The sequence below is a fragment of the Tyto alba genome, unplaced genomic scaffold, assembly GCF_018691265.1.
Source record: "Tyto alba isolate M040663 unplaced genomic scaffold, T.alba_DEE_v4.0 Super-Scaffold_30, whole genome shotgun sequence".
In the NCBI taxonomy this organism is placed as follows: domain Eukaryota; kingdom Metazoa; phylum Chordata; class Aves; order Strigiformes; family Tytonidae; genus Tyto; species Tyto alba.
The window spans coordinates 7,352,370-7,373,092 of NW_024881305.1; the positions used below are offsets into that span (position 1 = coordinate 7,352,370).

General features: G+C 41.1%; 1 protein-coding gene across 1 annotated transcript; it reads right to left on the minus strand.

Moving 5' to 3' along the window:
- Window positions 1-5: 5 nt before the first annotated feature.
- Window positions 6-20,426, minus strand: RSBN1 (round spermatid basic protein 1). The gene is made up of 7 exons (XM_042800136.1): window positions 19,979-20,426; window positions 15,737-16,407; window positions 8,850-8,987; window positions 8,258-8,400; window positions 7,328-7,495; window positions 5,331-5,439; window positions 6-4,711 (listed from the first exon to the last, which is right to left on the minus strand). Exons 1-7 carry the CDS (start codon window positions 20,397-20,399, stop codon window positions 4,250-4,252), a joined length of 2,112 nt encoding a protein of 703 aa, XP_042656070.1. The 5' UTR covers window positions 20,400-20,426; the 3' UTR covers window positions 6-4,249.
- Between the last annotated feature and the right edge of the window lie 297 nt (window positions 20,427-20,723).

Sequence of the window (20,723 nt, forward strand, 5' to 3'; positions counted from 1 at the left end):
GCAGGTAAAGGACAAAAATCAGACTTTGTTTATTAAAAAAATACTTTACAGGAAAAAATTCTATGCATTCCGTTGGACTATTTTACAAAGAAATAGCTTAACAGTTTGACACTCGTGTACAGTCAGCTACTGACAGAAATGCACTGCGTTAGAGTATTCACACAGAGGCTGGAGCGCTCCATCGCCGCACTACTCATTGTAAAACCTCTTTGAAACACTTGCTAATGTCAATAAATATACTAAGGCCGCACAAAGCAAACAGTCTTCCAGGCAATTGTACATGTCCTCTGTAGGCAGAGACCTTAGATAAATTAAAACCACAGAAAAAAATCATAGCTGCCAATCAAAATCAAATTAAATCACAAAAACAGCAATACAGAAGTCTCTTTACATGTTGTACAAAGAAATCAGAAGCGTGTGTATTTCTCTAGACACTCGGAGTGCCCTGCAGACACCACCTCAGCCACTGTGCCATTGCCCCAGGGCTGCCACAGGCGCTGGGACTTCTCACCGGGCAGGACAAGAACGTACCGGGTGAGCTTTTGGGGCGGGGGGAGAGGCCGCTTTTCCAGGAGCAGAAACGAGCCTTCCCCTCTTCCCGCACCCCTTCAGCGAGTAGAGCTGCCAACACTTAGCACTCCTCAGAAACTACAGTTCCAGAGTTTATTACTCAGTTGATTCAAACCTGAAAACATCAGGCCACGCCAGATTAAGGACTTGAGCTCACGCCTGTGGGAAAAGCTCTGACAATTAGCCTCGTCCAGGGGAACTAAACTGTAACGTGCAGGAAAACTGACAGAGCACAGCAGAGAGCCCTTTCTCTGTATAGCAAGATCTATACCTGTGGAAAATGGTGATTATAAATCCCCTGAGAACACTTCGCTGAGTGTCTCACCTTCCTGGAAGAGAACGTGTCAAGTATCTGCACAAAATGACTTCTAGCGTATCTAAAAGAGAGAGGAAACGGAAGCTAACTGATATTTCATCTTTAAATTGCATTTTGCTAGTCCCACTTATAGCACAGCTGCGCTACTCACCCTTATCCCAGGTGACAGTTTTAATCAACAGCACTTTATTTAAAATAGATGCCTAAGCCTGAGTTCCATATCTCAGAGCTGATCACTCTTTATAGACAGAGCGCTTGGTCAATTAGCAGTTGGCTCCAGCCTAAAAGCTGGAGTATCTTCTACCTGTCGACTAAAACACCTACTACAGGGCAGATCCTCCGGAGTGGAGAACTGAGGATTTACAGTAACTGGCCAGCACATTCACACTCACGAGCTGTTCAGAATCTGGGTACTGCTGAGAACTACTAGAACCACCCATGAAATTTGCTGAAGTTTGATTATCTCATTATGTAGGCTGTTTTATGAATTATTAGAGAAATGCAAACAGCCAGCTATTTAACATGAGATATGCACAGAAATATTTACTTGGACCTACCCAGAGATTTGCTTTGCTCAGCAAACACTAAGAGGCTCGAACACACTACTTTGTTGCTAAACAGCTACGTCTTACAAAAATCAGTATTCTACATGTCTTGTTCCAGAAAACATTTGCATCTTTCACATCAAGGTACTGTCCTAATTCTGCTCTGTTGTTTTCAGTGCAACTGAAACTACACAGTACAGTGATCGGCTTCACAAACAATCCCTCTCACGCTTTACATCCAGAATCGAGGTGAAGTTTGAAAGTACTGTGCCAGTTTGGCTAAAGCGTACCAAAGCTGGTAATGTATTCAGGAAACAAGGTTGTTATAAAGTTTGCTCCTCTCTTCCTCCATCTTCCAAGCATGCTAGAACAGCATCAGCAATATTCAAGTCATTTGAAGATACGTTTCTGTATTTAAATCTGACATCAGGTATTAAGTTAGTAATTGAACAGAACATAAAGAGAGCATGATACTATTTGTCATGTCTCTCCACCCAAAGAGATAAGTCAGAGCGTTTTCCAGACATTTCAGGCTGTAGTCACGGATTTCACTAAAGCTACAGTTTTGAAAGCAACATGAGCCACTCTGGTCTCCTTTCTTTATCCATTTGGAAACATGCTATTAGAATTTACAGAGGACATCCAAATTGATTCCCTCTTCATTCAACTTTCACTATAAAACAGACAAGTTGGTGTATGGGGGCTCTTAATCTGTTTATTCTGCCTTTAAAGTTATGTTTGCAGACTCACTGTAGTATCTGCAGATTTGTCAATTCCTGAGTGATTGTACGCAGTGCTGGCCGTCAAAGAACAGCCACCTTATTGATGTACCTCTACTGACACGACCAAAGAATAGCACATGTGAGAAGTGAAATGGGCACTTGGAAGACTAGCAGACTTCGTAAAAAGGAAAGAACACCCTTGGGTAATACGATCGTTGCATGTGAAGGATGAACTGAAACCACTATTGCCTGTGAGGAATTTTACTTTGCACAACCCTTAAAGCTATGAAATTCCTCTCAACATAAAAAGTGGAAAAACCCACCAGAGAACAGACGGCTCATTTATGAACCAGTCTGGGTCATCTAGAATTTCTGCTAAGATTAAATTACACCCCTGCATGAATCACATTACTTTTCATCATAAAAGCTTTCCATTCTAACACCTTATTTACACAGATTACTAAACAAGTCACTACCACTTCAATCTGTAAATTAGTTTTAAATTGAAATATTTCCTAGTCCTCATTTTTGTACCGAAGACAATACATACATACACATAAGGAGTAATACAGGTTCTAACTAATCACTGCAGTATCTTCTGATGATTATTTTTCTATCAGTTTAAAATAGTGACCTCTACACTGAGGTGCTAATATGTATATAAAAGCCTACACAAACAATATTGCACAAAGTAAGATTTATAATAGAGTAACATATTTTAGAGACCCTTATAAAGAGAAGAGTAATAATTGATATTAAAAAGATGCATCCAGAACTAACACAGCATCTTTGCTTTTGTCTAGTCTAACATAGTGTTTCAAATCCTTCCTACCCCAGTGAGGATTAGAACAAATAAAGTTATCTGGAAACAGCTTAAGTTGCACCAAAACCCAACTTGTACTCTAAATGTGGGGAGGGGGAAGGGAAAGGGAGAAAGGGGCAGGACTCTTCCTTTTGATGACTGGAAAGGGCTGTAATAAATGGGGTGAGTGAAAGTCAAATACAGATTACACTTTAACATCCAGAAATATTGAAATATTTAAAAACTGTTGATAGCTGACACTCTACACATGTAGCATGTGCCACTGATTTTTCCACAGTACCTGGGCACCCGGAAGCTACACAGGGAAAAAGCAGTCCAATGCCATAATACTTTTTATTGTGAAATAGTAATATAGAACTTCCTAGAGTTACAGCCTTGCTGTGTAAGTCAGTTACCAACTCAATGCTAATATATAAGTGCATCAGTACAAGGGAAAGTGTGGCTCCGTCGGACACATTACGACCTGATCAAAACAAGCTGCCAAGTTGGTTAGTATTTTAAAGCCTTAAAGTGCTCAAAGATAGCAGTTTCCTCCACAAGACTACCAATAGGTTCTCTAATTTGGACACTAGTAATAATTATGTTCAGGGAAGATGTATTTTGGAAGCAAAACCCTCACACCAAACAACATAAGCAGTGCTATGAAAGTATTAGGTCAGTAAGTCATTGCATTTCAACAGGATCAGACACTTTCTTCAGTTAATTTTACAGATCACCTTTGTAGGAACTGTAAGAAAGAGATCAGTTTCTATAGCTCATATATAAACCCAACTTGCATATAAACCAACGTGTCAAGAACCAAGAACACACATACCAAAAATTTCACAAATCATCAAAAGTGCTGTGCTTACTTTTTTTTTTAAGCAATTAAAATGAGATGGGGAAGTCACTTTGCAAGTCTGCTACAAAAGCATTACTTTCTGGTGAATATTAGAGATAAAGAAAAAGTAGGGAAATAACACTGACCAATGTAGTTCAATTATTTTATGTTCCTGGAGGAATTTCATTCTGACTTTGAGGAGATATTCAATATCTCTTTACTTAAACAGAAAGAAGTGGTAGACCACTGTTACAGGTTGTACTAAGGGGTTAAAATACAACTTGAATTTTGCATAATCTGTGTAAAAAAGATATGCTTGACATTTTGGAATGTCACCTTTCTTTATAGAATTATAGGCAAGATTTCTCCAATAAAACATAAGCCAGTTATAAAACTATAACTTCACATCAAAATTTTAAAAAGTTGTTAAAAAAATGTTTGATTATATACATATCACACAGAAGAGCCTGCATGATCCTGTGGATTGTGTTGCTGATCAGACTCTATTTTAAAACCTGGAAGGGGCTGCGCCACCTGATCTGGCTGCACAAGTCCTGATATTGAAGAAACAGAGGAGGAGAGCACCCCTGTTGTAAGCTGCATTTCTATACCTGGTTCTTCAGACTCTATTTTTACACTCACACATTGGGGTTCACCTTCTGACTCTGTCTTTCCAGGAACACTACTGTTCAAGCTTGAATTGCTTTCTGAATTTTGAGGAGTCTCCCCCACAGGGTGATACTGTTTAAGTCTTATGTGCCAGGCTAAGCTGCAGACTGCTGACACTGTTTTGAACTGATGAATGACATTTCTAGGGATGAAGTAGATGTCATTGTCACACAACTGAATTCTAGCATAGCGAATGCCTTCCCGTCTCATTTGGTTTAGTTTGGCTTCATCCACCCATTGAACACACTGAGAGAAGGAAAGATGGTAAAGTTAGTGGTATGCTCTGTTTAGAGTAAGCAAGTCAATATCCATCTATTTTCAACATACTTCGTGTCTAAAACAGAATGTTTCATGTTTAACAGGTAAAACTTAAAATTTACATGAAAACTGGACTTTTAAAATATAATTTATCTAATGTGCACATCTTAGGAGCAGACAGTGAAGAGTTAAGAACATTCTACAGTTACAGCTGAAAACAGTAGGTTCAGCATGAGGCTGCCCTGTTTTGGCTGACAGGACTGAGTTTAGATGCCTTCACATCTTAAGACAACATCAGTATATTAAGAAAAAGCAGAAACAAGCATACATGACTTCTTAATCAACTTCTAGTTCTTTCTATAGCACATATGATTGACAACATAAATCCCAGCTTGGTGAAAAGGAAAAGCAGTTGGACTAGATGACTGTTGTAGGTCCCTTCCAACTGAACTATTCTATTTTGTAACATAAGAAGGGAAATTGCTCAAGAGAGCTGTGAATGGAGGGCCACTGAAGATACAAAAGGGTTGACTACACAGAACCTGAAAACTGTCAGAAGCTATTCCAAAATGCTAAGAATGAGCTGTCACTAGAGAAGATTCAATACCTGTGACACTGGAGGTTCATGCAGGTCCAGCTGAAGTCTCTGCACAACATCAGTGAAATCTTCAGCATGGAAACAAACCACATCTTTGGTTATACGAGGCTGGTCACTCCTAAAAAAAGAAGAGAATCCCAGGAATTTTTGAAGAATTTGAGTTAGAGAATTATAGCTCTTTCCAACAGAAAGTTTAATTGAACCAATGAACCACTTCGATTTTATACTGTGCAAAGTCTCGTCACTTCTCAATACATGTATTATTTTGAAAAGGAGGTATAATTCATAGATTTGTTTCCATTTTTCTTTCTTGATGCATGCACAACAGAAGTGATGCTTTCATGGACAAATACTAAACTGAAATGTCCAAAAACTAGGTTCAAATTGCCACTATCAAAGTCCTCTGTATGTTCTAGGAACTACAATTTGCCTCAATTTTTCCATTCTATAATTAGACAGAATCATTCTGTATTAAAGAAAAAAAGGAAAGTAACAAAGTAACCCTTAAGCCCAAGCAATGTGGAACTGGATTTTATTCAACAGCTGTGAATCAGAGTAAAGGAAGTTCTGGCACCTTTTATTCATATGAAAATCTAATGACATTGCTAATGATGTTATCCAATTTCTACTGTAATTGCTAGAAACAACAGCGATGCAAGCCTAGTTTTTGTGCAAAATCGACAGAAATGTCCTGGGTACACAAAATGAGAAAGCACTGTAGCTGTGAAATTAATTACAGTGAGTTGTTAGATCACTGTTACAGAAGTTAGCATTAATATACCTATTCAGGAAAAGGACAATCACAGTTATTGGTCCAGGCACAGTATCTTAAGGCTTACTTTGTATTTCACTAGAATTTTCTGCAAACTGCTGTTACAACTTTTCTACTGCCTCAAGAAGAGGGAAAAAGAGTAAGTATATAGCCTGTGTTTTTCAAGCTCTAGACAGCATTTATCCCATTATAGGGTTTAAACCACTTATTTCATTAGGCTTGTTTTCCAAGGAATTTTTGACACTGTCCTGCATGACATCCTTGTCTCTAAACTGGAGGGACATGGATTTGTCAGATGGCCCACTCAGTGGATAAGGAATTGGCTGGATGGTCACACTCCAAGATTTGCAGTCAATGGCTCGATGTCCAAGTGGAGAGCAGTGACGAGTGCCGTTCCTCAGGGGTCGGGGCTGGGCCCGGTGCTGTTTAACATCTTTGTTGGGACACGGACAGTGGGATCGATGCACCCTCGGCAAGTTCCCCCATGGCCCCGAGCTGTGTGGAGTGGGGACACACTGGAGGGTAGGGGTGGCATCCCAAGGGACCTGGGCAGGCTGGAGAGGGGGGCCCGGGAAAACCTCTTGGAGTGCAACAAGGCCAAGGGCAAGATCCTGCCCGTGGGTCGGGGCAATCCCAAGCAGGGCCAGGGAGGGGATTGTCCCCCTCTGCTCCGCTCTGGGGAGACCCCCCTGCAGTGCTGGGGCCAGCTCGGGGGCCCCCAACAGCAGAAGGACCCGGAGCTGCTCGAGCGGGGCCAGAGGAGGCCACGGAGATGCTGGGGGGGCTGGAGCAGCTCCCCTGGGGGGCCGGGCTGAGAGAGTTGGGGGGGTTCAGCCTGGAGAAGAGAAGGCTCCGGGGGGACCTTCGAGCGGCCTCCCAGGGCTTAAAGGGGGGGCAGGGAAGGTGGGGGGGGACTCTGGGTCAGGGGGTGGGGGTAGGATGAGGGGTGATGGTTTTAAACTGACAGAGGGCAGATTTAGATTAGGTAGAAAGCAGAAAATCTTCCCTATGAGGTTGCCCAGAGCAGCTGTGGCTGCCCCCTCCCTGGAAGGGTTCAAGGCCAGGTTGGACGGGGCTGGGAGCACCCTGGGCTGGGGGAAGGGGGTGCCACTGGGGGGACTTTAAGGTCCCTTCCAAACCAAACCAGTCTAGGATTCTATGACTTTTTTTAAAAGAGAAAACGTTCAGAATTACCCCTTCCCTACTAGAGCAGTTGTGTTTCTGTGGCACCTACCATTCCCCAAACTGTACAGCCTTCAGAACACCGACAGCCGCTGTACTCTGCCAGTCAAACCCTTGGCCCACATGATCAGCATGAGCTCTTGTTCTGTCTTCAAACAGAACCTCGCGGGGCTCACTGGTCCGAGGTAGGTACTGGAGATTCTTTATTTCATTCATTGACCTACAACACAATAAAAAGACATACTAAAAAATGTTTTAGACTACTAAAAAAAAGTAAGTACTTGTATTAAAATAACCTTAAAAAGTTGTGTGCTGCAGGCTTCAAAATCAAAGACCAAAGCACTTCCCTCTTTTTTTTTTTTCCTTGGTATTTACACAACAAGAGATTGAAACAAATATAGCAAAGTACAATGAATTTAATGGTATGTACAATAGGGCTATTTTAATAGATAAAGTTTACTTATTTGGTAGTATGTCCAAAAATTCTGCTTGAAGTTACAATTAAAATATGCTTCCAATTCTTTATCTCCTAAAATTTGTTCTACAGCACACTGAGAAAGACAGCAAGTATATATGTATACTACAGTATTTTCTGAGAAGGCAGACAGTATTACGAGTGCTTTAGCACTAACATTAAAATGTGACATGAACAGTTTAAGGATCTCTGCTGTTTTAGAGCACTTCACCTGCCCTCGCCACCAACTTAGTTCTTTCCACAGAAATATGATTAATAAAACAAGTCTCCTGAAGTTTAAATAAAAAGTTTAAATCTTAATAAAGCACTGATCTAGGACATACTACTATGAAAAGTCATGAAATAAAATAACCATCATAAGTAATAGAAATTAAATTGAAGCTTAAATCGGCAAATTATCCTTCTGAAGAACTAGTTACACAAAGTATTTAGGTTTTGTTCTCAAATCTAACACAGGCATAACTACAGTGGTTTACCTTTAATACGGATAGGAAAACAAAACATTACCGGCGCCGTTTGAATGGCGATTTTGGCATATCAGCTGTTGGGATCATCTGCTCTCCTGGTCTCACCCACATTATGGGACCATCATCACTCTGTGACCTGCACTGAAGTCTGAGACTAGAAAGAGTACCCCAGGGCAAAGTCATCTAAAAGAAAGCAAAAACAAAACAAGCCACAAAACACACATAACACAAAACACTGGGTAAGATAGAAAAATTAAATGATGCCTTTGGTAAAACTGGTTCAAATTTGCTGTCAAAAGAATTGCATAGAAACTAAAATAAGTTCGAGAGGTAAAATATATTCCAAACTAACTTTATCAAACTTAGTTTTTAGGTTAGTAGATGATTAAGTAATGCACATATATATATCTGATAAACTATATTTAATTTTTTGATTATTCACAGAGCTGTAGCTACCTAATTCAGTACCTTTCATTTGGACACAGGAAAGAACGTACCTCAGTAGCCCAAAAGATAAGCACATCAATAGAGAAAATACTTTATGGTTTATAATTACTTGGAAATATGTAAAACTTAGGAATTGTTTAAATACCTCTAGTGCTCTAAACAAAACATCACAAGTTACTGCTTACTCTGAGAAATGGAGATTCTTCTAACATATCTAGAAATTCTGGGAAGTAGTCTCCAACTTCTTCATCCACAGCTCCAACAAGACTGATCTGCCGCATTGGTCCTGCTCTGTAGGTTCCACAGCAGTATGTTCGATTGACCTGAGTGGCCAGAAAGGAAAAGACAGTACCCACCACAGCTTTAGTTCTGTTACAAGAAATCAAAATTGATTAATGTAATACACCAGGCCACAGCTGAGATGAATCTTGGACTCACCTACATCTATTTCATTGGAGATGCCTTTGTGAATATGCACAGAGACTGTTTAGAACAGATGCCCATAGGGTGTCCCAAGAGAAAAGAACTCCTGTCTGTACTACTGACAGGAAATACTTCTAAAGTTTGAGTAACAGCAAGTTAGCATTTGACTAATTCAGGAACAATTCAGCACTTCCAGGCTGACTTGAAAAATCTACCACACAAAGTTTCATTCTGACTCAGTCTTTCACCAGCAAACTTAAACTCTCTACTGATTTGTGCAAACTGTTGCTTCTACATTTCAAACTGTACACTACTGAAATACATGCATTCTTCATTTCAGTCATGTCCTATAGGTTTTTTCCCTGTGACTGCAGCAAAAAATCTAGGTGGTTCTGATAATATTGCTATAGTCTACACAAAAAATTGAACAAAAAAAATAGAGGAAATAAGAGGCCTAGCTAGAAATCCAGTGTTCATATCCAACGATTTTAAGATTACCATTTGCAAAATAACCTGCTGTCACAGCTGTGACCAGAAACACTTTAAGCTCACTTACAGCTTTTTGCTGTAGCACAGACTGTCCCACTTTCCCAGGTCATCTGGAAACTTTTCCTGCCAATTTCCTGTTCCCGGAGAACCGCTGGCAAGACTCCAGTGTTTTCTAGTCTTGTCCTATGGACTGCAGCTATAGCATGCCATATGGCCCCAGAGTAGGTTCTATGTAGATGCAGCAGCTATTCAATCTTAAAAGATCAGAAATTCTGCCGAAATTAGTCTGTTTTGTATACTCAACTGTGTCTGAGCACCAGCCTTCCACCACTCTTCAGCAGCCTGTCTACAACCATCAAGTGTTTCTAGCAGTGAAAAACTACAGCCAACCTCCATGGCTAAGGGGTGGGACAGGTACAAAGGACTGAGCTTTACTGGTAAATCTGCAATTTTATAGTCATGTTCAGAAAGTGTGGTACCTTTTATAACTCCATTTATAGATATATGTATGAAATACCTTAGTTTTAAGTTTTGCGGTTTAGCCAACAAACCTGATATAGTTAAACTACTGCATAAAGTTGTTAAAGGTAAATTAAGAGAGACTAATAAAGCAGGAGTTACAGTTACTGCTGCAATTTTATCCTCTAGCAGCAACCATAGATATTTAGCTTCTTAATTATAGGAGTTTAGCTCACCCCTATTTCCAGAGACCTCCTTTTTTTAATCTTTTATATATATATATATATATGCAGTCAGCAGTTCTGCATTGATTTCACACACTTACACGTTAATTAAAAGCTAAGTAGGAGCCAAAGACAACCTCACATATAGCTTTATTCCTCAGCCCTAAGCCAACTACCATACCACATCACCTCTACATGCATGTGCAGAAGTTTCCACCCTAAGGCACACACAGAAAGAACACTGCTGTGCAGCTCAAGCACGCTACCTCCAAGTGCATCAAGACCAGCAGCAGCACCTGAACAAGCACATACTAACTTTCTGGGCTTGACCAGACAGATTTTATGAACCAGGCACTAGCCTCAGAGGCTGTTAATTCTTTTTGGCCGTTGCCTTAAGAGGAAGTTAAGTCCCCAAATCCTACTAGAACATTACTGGTAAAGGTTCATATCTAACATCAGTAAAGTGGAACAATTCCATTAACTAGCTACAATGCAATTCAGAATAGTAGTACTGGAAAACTGTAGCATTAGTCTAGTTGTGTGCACCTACAGGAGAACTAAGGACTGAAATGCTCTGGTCCTTAAGCCAGTTAACTTTAACTGCCTGGTACTACGAAAGTAAGTGGAGACAGACTACTTCCAGATGAGATTTGTTCTATTGAAACCACCTGTTGAGATTCACTAGTATTTCACAGGTGTTTGTCACAAGTTAAAATGAATTATAATACCATACACAGTTTTTCCTTGTAATGTTTCCAAAGGGAATGAAAAACTAGAAGCTTTAACATTACTTTTTTAATGCACTGGAATGCAATGAAAAACCAGGAAATAATTCAAGAGCTATAAAGGAGACACTGGAAATACTTTAAGGAAATCTTGGATTTCAGTGTTTTGCTAGTTTTTAATAGAATTTAAAGAAATATATACACTTGAGAATTAAAACCAGGATGTGTTTATACTGAAAATATGTACCAACTCATGGCAATCCCCAGCAGGTTACAGTATACATCTTAGGCACCCCAATCACAGGGGAAGCTGTCTACTAGTTTAATAAGCTGTAAAAAGTTCCTTCACACATAGTTTCTATCTCATCCTTAATTCCTCCAGAGCAGCACAAATACTAATACCACTGGTTAGGTTAGTGGTCTCAAGAATATGAAGCATGCTAAGACCCTGCGTGTAACAACAAACACATTCATGACCATCTAAAAGAACAGGCATCTATCTTACTCATAGGACACTAAACCAGCCAACTGTAAAGGAAAGACCAAGTAACCTACTTGCTGCACCTTCTTGCAAATTACTTTGACCTTTGACCTTTCATTCATCAAGTGCTCTAGATGCACTCTTAACAGCTGTATTAATTTCACAGCCATCTTCATGAATCCCCCTTTTCTGGGAAGAAAGATGAGACTATGAAACACCTGAAGTCACTTTTTTGCATCCACTAGGACCTTCCTCAAAGTTTCTTATTTTTGTTTAAAGTTCAGTTCTTATTTAGGAACTTAACCCAAGTCATTCCAGTTTACATGGCTGTCAGAAGTTAATAACTTATTAGCACAGCACATCCATTGCCATAAGTTGTTCACCATGCTGCTTTAAAAACATTAGTGGTGCTATAAGTGCTAACTGCTACTATCTACAAATCAGATCCTGCTCTATCTTTACTGCTATAAAAGGACCATCAGGCTAGTAAGACCATTCAAGTGTGCCGTGCCCTTTCAAAATGCCAAACATTTATCGCTACCCTATGTGTCCCCTACTCCAGACAGTATCACACTAAAAGTGAAGTCATAGGTGTATTTAAAATTGGCTCTTCAGTGTTCATAGAGACATTTCATAGCAGCTGACTGGTATGTTTATGGGTGTTTCATACACTTAAGTGAGATCAGTAGACAGCATCAGCACTTCCTGTGGAAGTTACATACCTGGTATTTACATGTTACTGAGATAATTCAGGCCCCTGCCTCATGAAAGGTTAAGGAAGCAGTATACCTCTATAGGGTAAGAGGAAGACAAAGATGAGACATAAGCTTGAGACAAATGAGGTTAAGTTTCAGAATTTTCTCTCTAATTTCAAGAAAAGCATGTATCAGTTGATAGTGACAGTATTTTAGTATGTCAAGTCATCTATAAAACCAACCATGCAAACACTTTGCTACAAGGAAGCAAGCAAGAACACAGGAAGGCTTACTATTTACAAGAGAAGGAAGGACAGTGTGACACGCCCTTACAGCAAGGGTTATGTGTTTGACTACTGTGATAGCTTCTACTGAAAAAAAAAAAAAATTGCCCTTCCAGAATAAGAGAACTTTTTCCAGGAGTAAGAAAAGTTAACATGGGGCAGAAAACCAAACTGGGATATGGTTCACTAGCCAAGCTGTCAGGAATAGAGGAACCTTTTCTAACAGTATGTTGCAGGAGTAGGAAAATTTATCACCTGTTGGCTGCTTCTCCCATCTCCTTCCCAGAAGGAACAGCAGCTTATGCAAAACCTACTTCCCCCAAGTCTTTCCTGGCATGTTCTCAGAACCCCCTCTCCTTTGTGACAGCCTAACTCTTCTCTGGACCACATCAAGAGCTGATCAGGCAGCTGATCAGGTTTTTTTCTTGGAAAGAAAGCAGAATTGGTCTAGATATATTCCAATTCATTAAGTAGACCTAGAAGCAGTTGTACTGAAGCAACTGATAGGGAAAATAAGAGTTCATTCTAGCTGCACTCCTAAGAACTCTCAAATTTAAGTATGGCCTTATGTGAAGAAATTACTGTTCGGTGATTTGCATCTTGAAAGCTCTTGATCCAAGTGAATAGCTCCAAACTAAGGCCTAGGTTTATCACTAGATTATTAGAACAAATGAGCCAGAGCCAATGCAAGCAAAAAAATCCAGAGAACACCGAAGCTTTATTATTTTAATAAACAGAAACCAAACAGCTATACTACAAATACACATTGAAGTGCTTTGTTATAAACTTTCAATTTACATTGTCCTCACTGCCCTGAGAACAAAGGAATTCACCTTGCAAGAGTTACTTATCACTAGATTTTTATGAAGTCTTCCAGATTAAAGTTCCTTATATTGAATTAGAGACACTACCTACTAAAATCCAGTTTGCCTGAGAAGATATACAAACTAGCTGAATGTCATACAAGCCAAAAGTCACATTCACTTTCAGTTAACTTGCAGTTTACAGATGAAATTTTGATTTCTTGACAGTAAGTCTCCAGGACTCAAGATTACCTAATGCTCAAAATCCCCTTGCCACAGTACGATTCAGTACAGCAAACAAGTTCATGCATACAGAAAGTTCAACATAGAATGGAGGTGACTTAATTTAGTATCTTCAATTAATATCACTATTGCAGCATACAATACTGTAACACATTTAGTCTGCAAAGACGTAACTATCAAGTGCTTTTGCATTGTACAGTTTCTCACACAGGAAGGTCCAAAAGCAAAATTTAGCCAATCTGTTCATTCCTCAACAGTGCTGCCAAGGACTAACAGTAAAATACCCAGCCTTAACCTCCCTGTGCTCTCTTACACAGAACGTTCTAGCCTTCTATTTAAAGATAAGCTAGCTTGCAAAACTTGAGTTTTAGCAGCATGCAGTTACCATAGTTGAAACCAACAACTTCAATGCATCCTTAAACTAGATACTTTACCATCTTCTATATTCTCTGAAGACTCATATTTCAGCTGTTTTAAGAGTCATGACAACTATACTCTGTTTGCTCAGTCCGTGAGCCACACTAAGATACTTCAGAGAGGATTAACCAGGTCATGCTGAAGCTGGGTTTAGAGAGGTGTTTTAGACCAACTGAACCTTATGTCATGACTCAATCTTAATCAAGTTTAGATGGTACTTAAAATAGAATTGAAATACCAGCAGACTATAACCCAGTGAAGCTTCTTATTTATTGCCATACATTTCTCACATGTATTTATAGTATAAGCTATTCACGTTCACAAGACTGAGACATTCACCAAGAAGTGCAATTGTGAAATACCCAATTGACCCCCAATTTTGCATTTTAGGGGGTCATCGCATGTACTCAAAGTAAATTAGAATATAATCACGATGTCAAAGAACACGGATAAATCACCAATACATTAGGCTAAAGCCTAACCTGTGGACAAGTTTCACATCCGCAGAGCACAGGTGTGTACTGTGCAAAAGTGTTCCTGCTGATAGCAGCAGTTTGTATGCTCAGATTGTTTTTTGGAGTACTATGCACTCTGATGCATCTGTTAGCGCAAAGAATTACTTAAACCAAGAAACAGAAGCTGGTTTAAAATAAGTGCTGCAGCAGATATTGTCAAATTCATAAGCTAAGTATTGGAATTACGAATTTAATGGTATCTGTGATAAATTCTGGGAAGTATTAAAAGATTCCACACAAGTGACCATACAGTAACTTTCTGTAAACCAGTAACTGCTTTTCCAATGCAAATCTTGCTTATAAGCATTTAGTAAACTCTGGGAAGATCTACACTGCCCATCCACAAACATTACCATTTCAAAATCTGTTAAAGAAGGTCTGTTCCAATAGTACTGAAGTGCACTCCACTACAGAGTTTCAGGTTTTTCCTTACATCAGGTGAAGCAGTAAAAGTAATTAAGGTCTTTATTCAAGACTTTAATCAGCAATTTGAACCTGTTCTCAGACTAGACTAAGCAGGAAGAGGTTTTGTTCTATTTGAAACAAGCTGATCTAAACTTTAATGTTGATGTATGTTCATAGATCCTTCTAAGCTTGATTGCAAGAGTCAGATGCAAAGGGTTTTCGTATGGGAATCTTGAAATCAGTTTAGGTACTACTGTTGCATCCATTTAAGTTACATGGAGATACTGTTTGAGAACGTAAAATAGTTTAAGCCTACTGTGGAAATCAAGGTAGTATATAAAGTGAAAGCCTTTTTCAAAGGCAATTAAAAAATATATTCTAAACACCTCTGAGGCAGTAAAGTTTAAACACCCAGCATCAGCTAGAGATAGAATTGAGATGTTAAAAAAGCTTCTTTGTTGTGAATGATATACTGAAACCTGAAAAGTAATGTCATTGCAAAAAAACCCACAACAAAACAGATCTATTGAATAGAAAAAGCAGCGTTAGTATTTGCAATCTATACAACTCTTAATACAGACTTGCCTATTCTTTTGAACAATGTAAGCCTTCTCCCAAGTTTAGAAGATCAGCTGAAAGACTGCAAGAAAATCAGTGCAGATCTTTCTACAGGTCACGGTTAGCAGTGTCTGAAATGTGATCCACCATCTACCAGTGCACGCAAAAGAGCTTTAAGCAGAAACAGAAATAAACAGCACAGTAGCAGTAGTCCCAATATCATCTTTTTTCATCTGCTTGGAAAAAAAAAAATCTCGTGTCTCACCTGTTTTAGCCCATCCCTGCTCCAGATTAATGACATTAATCAAACCTAGGTGTTGTGCAACTTTTATGCCTTTAAACAGTTCTTACCTGAGAGTGAAAATTTGAAATTGTTGTTGTTTCAATGTCCTTCTTGCCCAAAATTTCCATTTTCACTGGAGTGTTAGGAAAGTTAAAAGCAAAGTAATCCAGGAAGTCTGGTAAATAAGCAGCTGCTCCATGTACTATGGCTAAAGCATAGTAAGCTGCATTTTTATCATTTTCACTGAATGACAACGCAAGAAACTCTTCTGCAAATCTCTCCATCTCCACTGGAGACAAAAATGAGAGTTCATCCATGTAAGCATGAAGGACCAGAGCACCACCATTGGACTGATGTTCTTCATGAATGAAGTTACTAAATTTAGTGCCAGTTTTCAAGAAGCTGCTGCGAACAGAATGCTCCTGGTGGGTCACAAATGGTGTTTGTACTCCCTGGGGTATTCGGTACTCCTGCATACCCAAGTTCAGTCTGCAGAGCTGCTCATCCTTCAGATACCTGAAAGATTCCTTGTTCATTTCTAAGTTATCACACTGTCCTTGAGATAGAGTATCTTTGTCAATGCGAGTGAGTCCAGCACACACTGTCTGCACTTCTTTGTTGTACATCTTCAGGCGTTTTCCCCTCACATCTTCCCGGTGTTTCTTTTTCTTTTTTTTCTTTATCTTCTTCATAATAAGACTGTCAGCTCGCTGGGTTTTGCCATTTTCATCTGGAGTTTCTGCAGCAACAATAGCGAGAAGATTAGAGTTCTAAAGTTGCAGCATATTCACCCAAAAAGAATTAAGACCTCTCATTTGCTAAAGCTGTCTATTCCCAGGGAGACTGACCAGTAGTAATACCTTGACTTTTGACTTCCAAGACTTAAACTATACAACAAAAACCACAGTGCATCTAGTTGTTATGCAAAGCAAGCCTTGAATTAAGAACTTCCAAAACTCAAGCTTAATATTTTAAAATATTAAAAATTGAAATTCTTCATTACAACACCTTTAAAAGGAGTCCACATTTCAGAACATCTATAATTAAGTACATTAATAACTTCTGACATTTAAGGCAGTGCCATGCAGGGGAAGAGGATAAACAAGTATGCATAACAAACATTAAGACTTTGATTACAGAACACTTCCCTGATTTTGGATACACAATATAGAAGCAAAACAGAGTGTAACTGAAGAGGTACAAGCATTATTGACATTTAAAAGTAAAAATACTTAAAGCAGTCAAGACTTCTGGCCAAAAGAAAAGAAATAATTTTAGACTGTTGGTCGTTCGTATTAAAGGATCCAAATCATCACATCCACATCTTCAGCTACCTTTCGCTAGTCTTATTCTGTTAATTCAGAGCTAGAAATTAAGAGGTTGTTGGTTTGTTTTTTTTTTTGTTTTTTTTTTTTTTAAGGTTAATCAACCTGTAAAATGCTAAAAGCTGAGAGATTAAAATGTAAAAAAGTAGTTCTGTTAGGCAAAATGTAATAGTTTAATTGCTCATTTTTTAGGAATAAAAACTAATTCAAGTAATATTTAGCAAGTGACAATGGTAGTTAGAAATTTTGATGGTCCAGCTGTTAAAAAATTCAATTGCCAAGACAAGATTTTAATCTGCCTGAATCAAAGAACTATTTCATGCCAACAATGCACATAAGCCTCTAAGAGCCGTATTACCAGGATAACTATGGCAATCTTAAAAATCTGCTGCTGAAGGTAACATCTGACTAGAAGATGCAATAGCTAAAGTTTGTTTCCTGCAGCACAGGGAACTTCTTTCCTTTTTTTGTCTGCAAAGCTATCAAATTTGTATTCACTCTATTTTCTTGCAGTACTTGGAAGTTGAAGAAAAATCACGTTACACTGATTTATCAGAAAAGGCGTAATGATCAATACATGCAGCTTCAAGTTACTTAGACTAACTACAGTATTTAACTATATCATTACTAGTTTGGTCTTGGAGCTCTTTACTAAAAATGGTTGATCTTCCTAACAGCCTGGTGTAATGAAGAGAATTACTCATGAAGCAAAGAAAGAGTTGATTGCTCAATACTAACTTCGTACAGTTGTCTTAGGACCTGAAATACAAGTTTTCACAGTACTGCAGTTAGTCTTTACAAACAGCAAATGCCCTTATTTTTGAATTACAGCTAGGGAAACCAGGAAAAGAACGGTGTTATCACTTGTTTTGGTAAATCAACTGGAACAGTTCTATGAATAAGCTTTTCTAGAAGACTCAGAAGTTAAGCATGCATAAGCTTACCCGATCACTAGGCTCTCAAGTATAGATACTGCTTTACTAACTGCAGTGAACATACGAATCACACAGAAGATCTTTGTTCTGGTGGGACCAGAGATTCCAAACTGAAACTAAACAAGAATTTCATGCCACCACTGAGCTGTTGGGAATACTTCCCTGTAGATGTTTTTCAGTTAGTTTTTGGTTGTTAAAGGTGTCTTATTTTAAGCATTTCTAATTTTAGATATAGTTTAAAAGCCTCAGATATGCACTAGTTTTAATTCAGAGTACCTTGCTGTTTGAAGATATTCCCTAATAGCAGACATACACCTAGCACTCACTGGATTTCAAAACTTCCAGTGAACACTGGCCTATTTTAAAGATAAAAGCTATCCTGACCACGCTTTATCCACTGAACACAGCAGAGTTCCACTACTAGAGTGAGAGCAAACTCTGTATAAAGTGAAGCTACACGGCAACAATATGGTAATGCCTGACAACCCTGAAGGAAATATAGTTTTAATTCTTCTTTTAAATAAACGGAAAGCGTCCAGTACCTCAAACTGAGAAAAAGCTATAACCAGGTCATCAAACTATGGGCTCCCACAGTGAGGGAGAACAACAGCAGTGCCAATAACTCAGCTAGTCTGAAACTATTAGACATCATATAACTGAACATGCTAGTATTACCATTAAACAGCAAAATTACTGGAAATGTTCACTGTCACTTGTGGCCGAAGTTATGAATAGTATAGTCAAAGAAACAGGCAGTTTAATTAGATTATACTTAGAAATAAAAAACAATAGTGAAAGACAGAAAAAGAAATCCAGCCCCATCTGATACCCACTACATATGCAGTCTAGGACAAGTAGTGAAGAGCTTCAGACTTCCGGTTAGCAAACAGCTTTCCTCTGAAAATCTGGAATTCAGATGGTAATTTTAACAGTGTTCCAGCCACCATTAAAAGAAGGCCTCATTTGATTACTGGGTTAGAACTGACAGACAGTGACACTCCCAGCCTACAAAAACATACTTCCGTAGTTTTATCAACATTTATCAAGCTGAAGCTTGAAATTTACAGTCCAGTAGCTTTTATAGTCATTATTCAAACACAGTGGTTTAGAGGCACTAAACAGTAGTGAAAAGTCTCTCCTCGTAATAGTTTTTCCCATTCTTAAGACAGTACTGTCTGGAGTTTACACTACAGACCTAACTTTTGTAAGCACGTGCATCTTTGGTTTCTTTGGCACAGTACCTTCACATATACTCCCAAAACATCATTCAAAACACAGTATCTTTATTACAGCAGCTTTTAAAATTGTCTTTTATCGATATCTCTCCCACCAAGAAGCTTTTTACTATCCCATATTTGTGAGCAGAACTCAAACAGTCATTCTGTACAGTTAAAAAAAAAAAAAAAAAGACATCCCCACCCCAGAATCCAGAGGCATTTTGGCCTTCCTATTAGAGAAAGCTCAGGGCACTTATTAAAATACACCACCTACAAAACCAAAACAAAGCAAACCAGCAGCTTCTCAGTTCTAGTATGTTAATGCAAGCATAGCAGGAAGAAAGCTTTACTATCAAAGCACTTGTATTTTGAACGTGCAGTGAGGGCAATGCTGAGGAGCAGCACTAGAGTACGAGCAGCAGCACCAGCGCTCCCACTCCCCGCAGGGATGGCCGCGGCGCAGGTCCCTCCGCCACGCACACCCGGGCTCCGCTCTCAGTCACGAAGTGGAAGTGTCGTGCCCCGCTACGCCGGGAAGCGACGACAAGGACTAAATCCAGGGTCTGCTCAGGCTGCCCGGCACAGCCCCGCGGGAGCGCACACAGCCCAGCTCTGCGCTCCGAGAGCGGCGAGCGCTCCGCTCCGCTCCCGCCTTCGCGGGCGAGGCCGAGGCCGGCGGCGTACGAGGCCGGCGCCCAGGGACGTGGCGGGCGAGCTCCTCCGGGGGCGATCCGCATCGGCCGAGCGGCCCCCGGGCACCCGAAGCGGGCGGCGGCCCGGGGTCGCGGGCGGCGGCCGGGCAGCCCCGCTGCCCCTCCCACCCCCCCCCTCACCTCGTTTGCTGGGCCGCCCGGCTGTCCCCTCCGCGGGGCTGCCCCGCCTCGCCTTCTGCGGCTGCCCGGCGGGCGGGCGGCCGGGCTCGGGGCCGGCGGCGGGGCGATGCCGGTGGTGGTGGTGGCGGCGCTCCTCGAGCGCGGCGGGCGGTGGCAAGCTCAGGGGGGAGAAGGCGAAGAGCCCGGCGGCGGCGGCGGGCAGGCCGGGCAGGGCGGCCGGGGGCAGCGGCTCCGCCGGGCCGGGCCCCGCCAGCAGCTGCTGGCTCAGCCGGGCCCGCTTGCCGCCCGCCGCCTCGCCGGGGGGGCCCCGCCGCCGCCGCCCGCTACCGCGGGGGCGGCCGGGCCGGTCCCCCGAGGGGAGCGGGGGCGGCTCCTCCGGGGCCCGGGACACTGCGCGCACCGCGGCGACCTGCGCAGCCATTTCACAGTCTCCCTCACACACATTTAAATGGCCCGAGCGCCAGGCGGCACTGCGCAGGTGCCGCGCGGTTCCCTCTGGGAGCTGTAGTCCGCGGCGGTGCGCCGGGAAGTGTAGTCCGCCCGCGGGCGCATGCGCAGGGCGCGCCCGGCTGGGGCGGGGAGTTGGTCACGTGCGCGGGCGGTAACGGGCGGCGCGGGGGGCCGCGGGAAAGCCCCGCGTTACCCCGAGTCCGCGGGTGCGTCATCGCGGGGCCCCCGGCGGGCGGGCGCGCGCACCAGTGGCTCCGTGGCCCGGGACTCTCGAGCAGAGCGATAAATCAGCTTT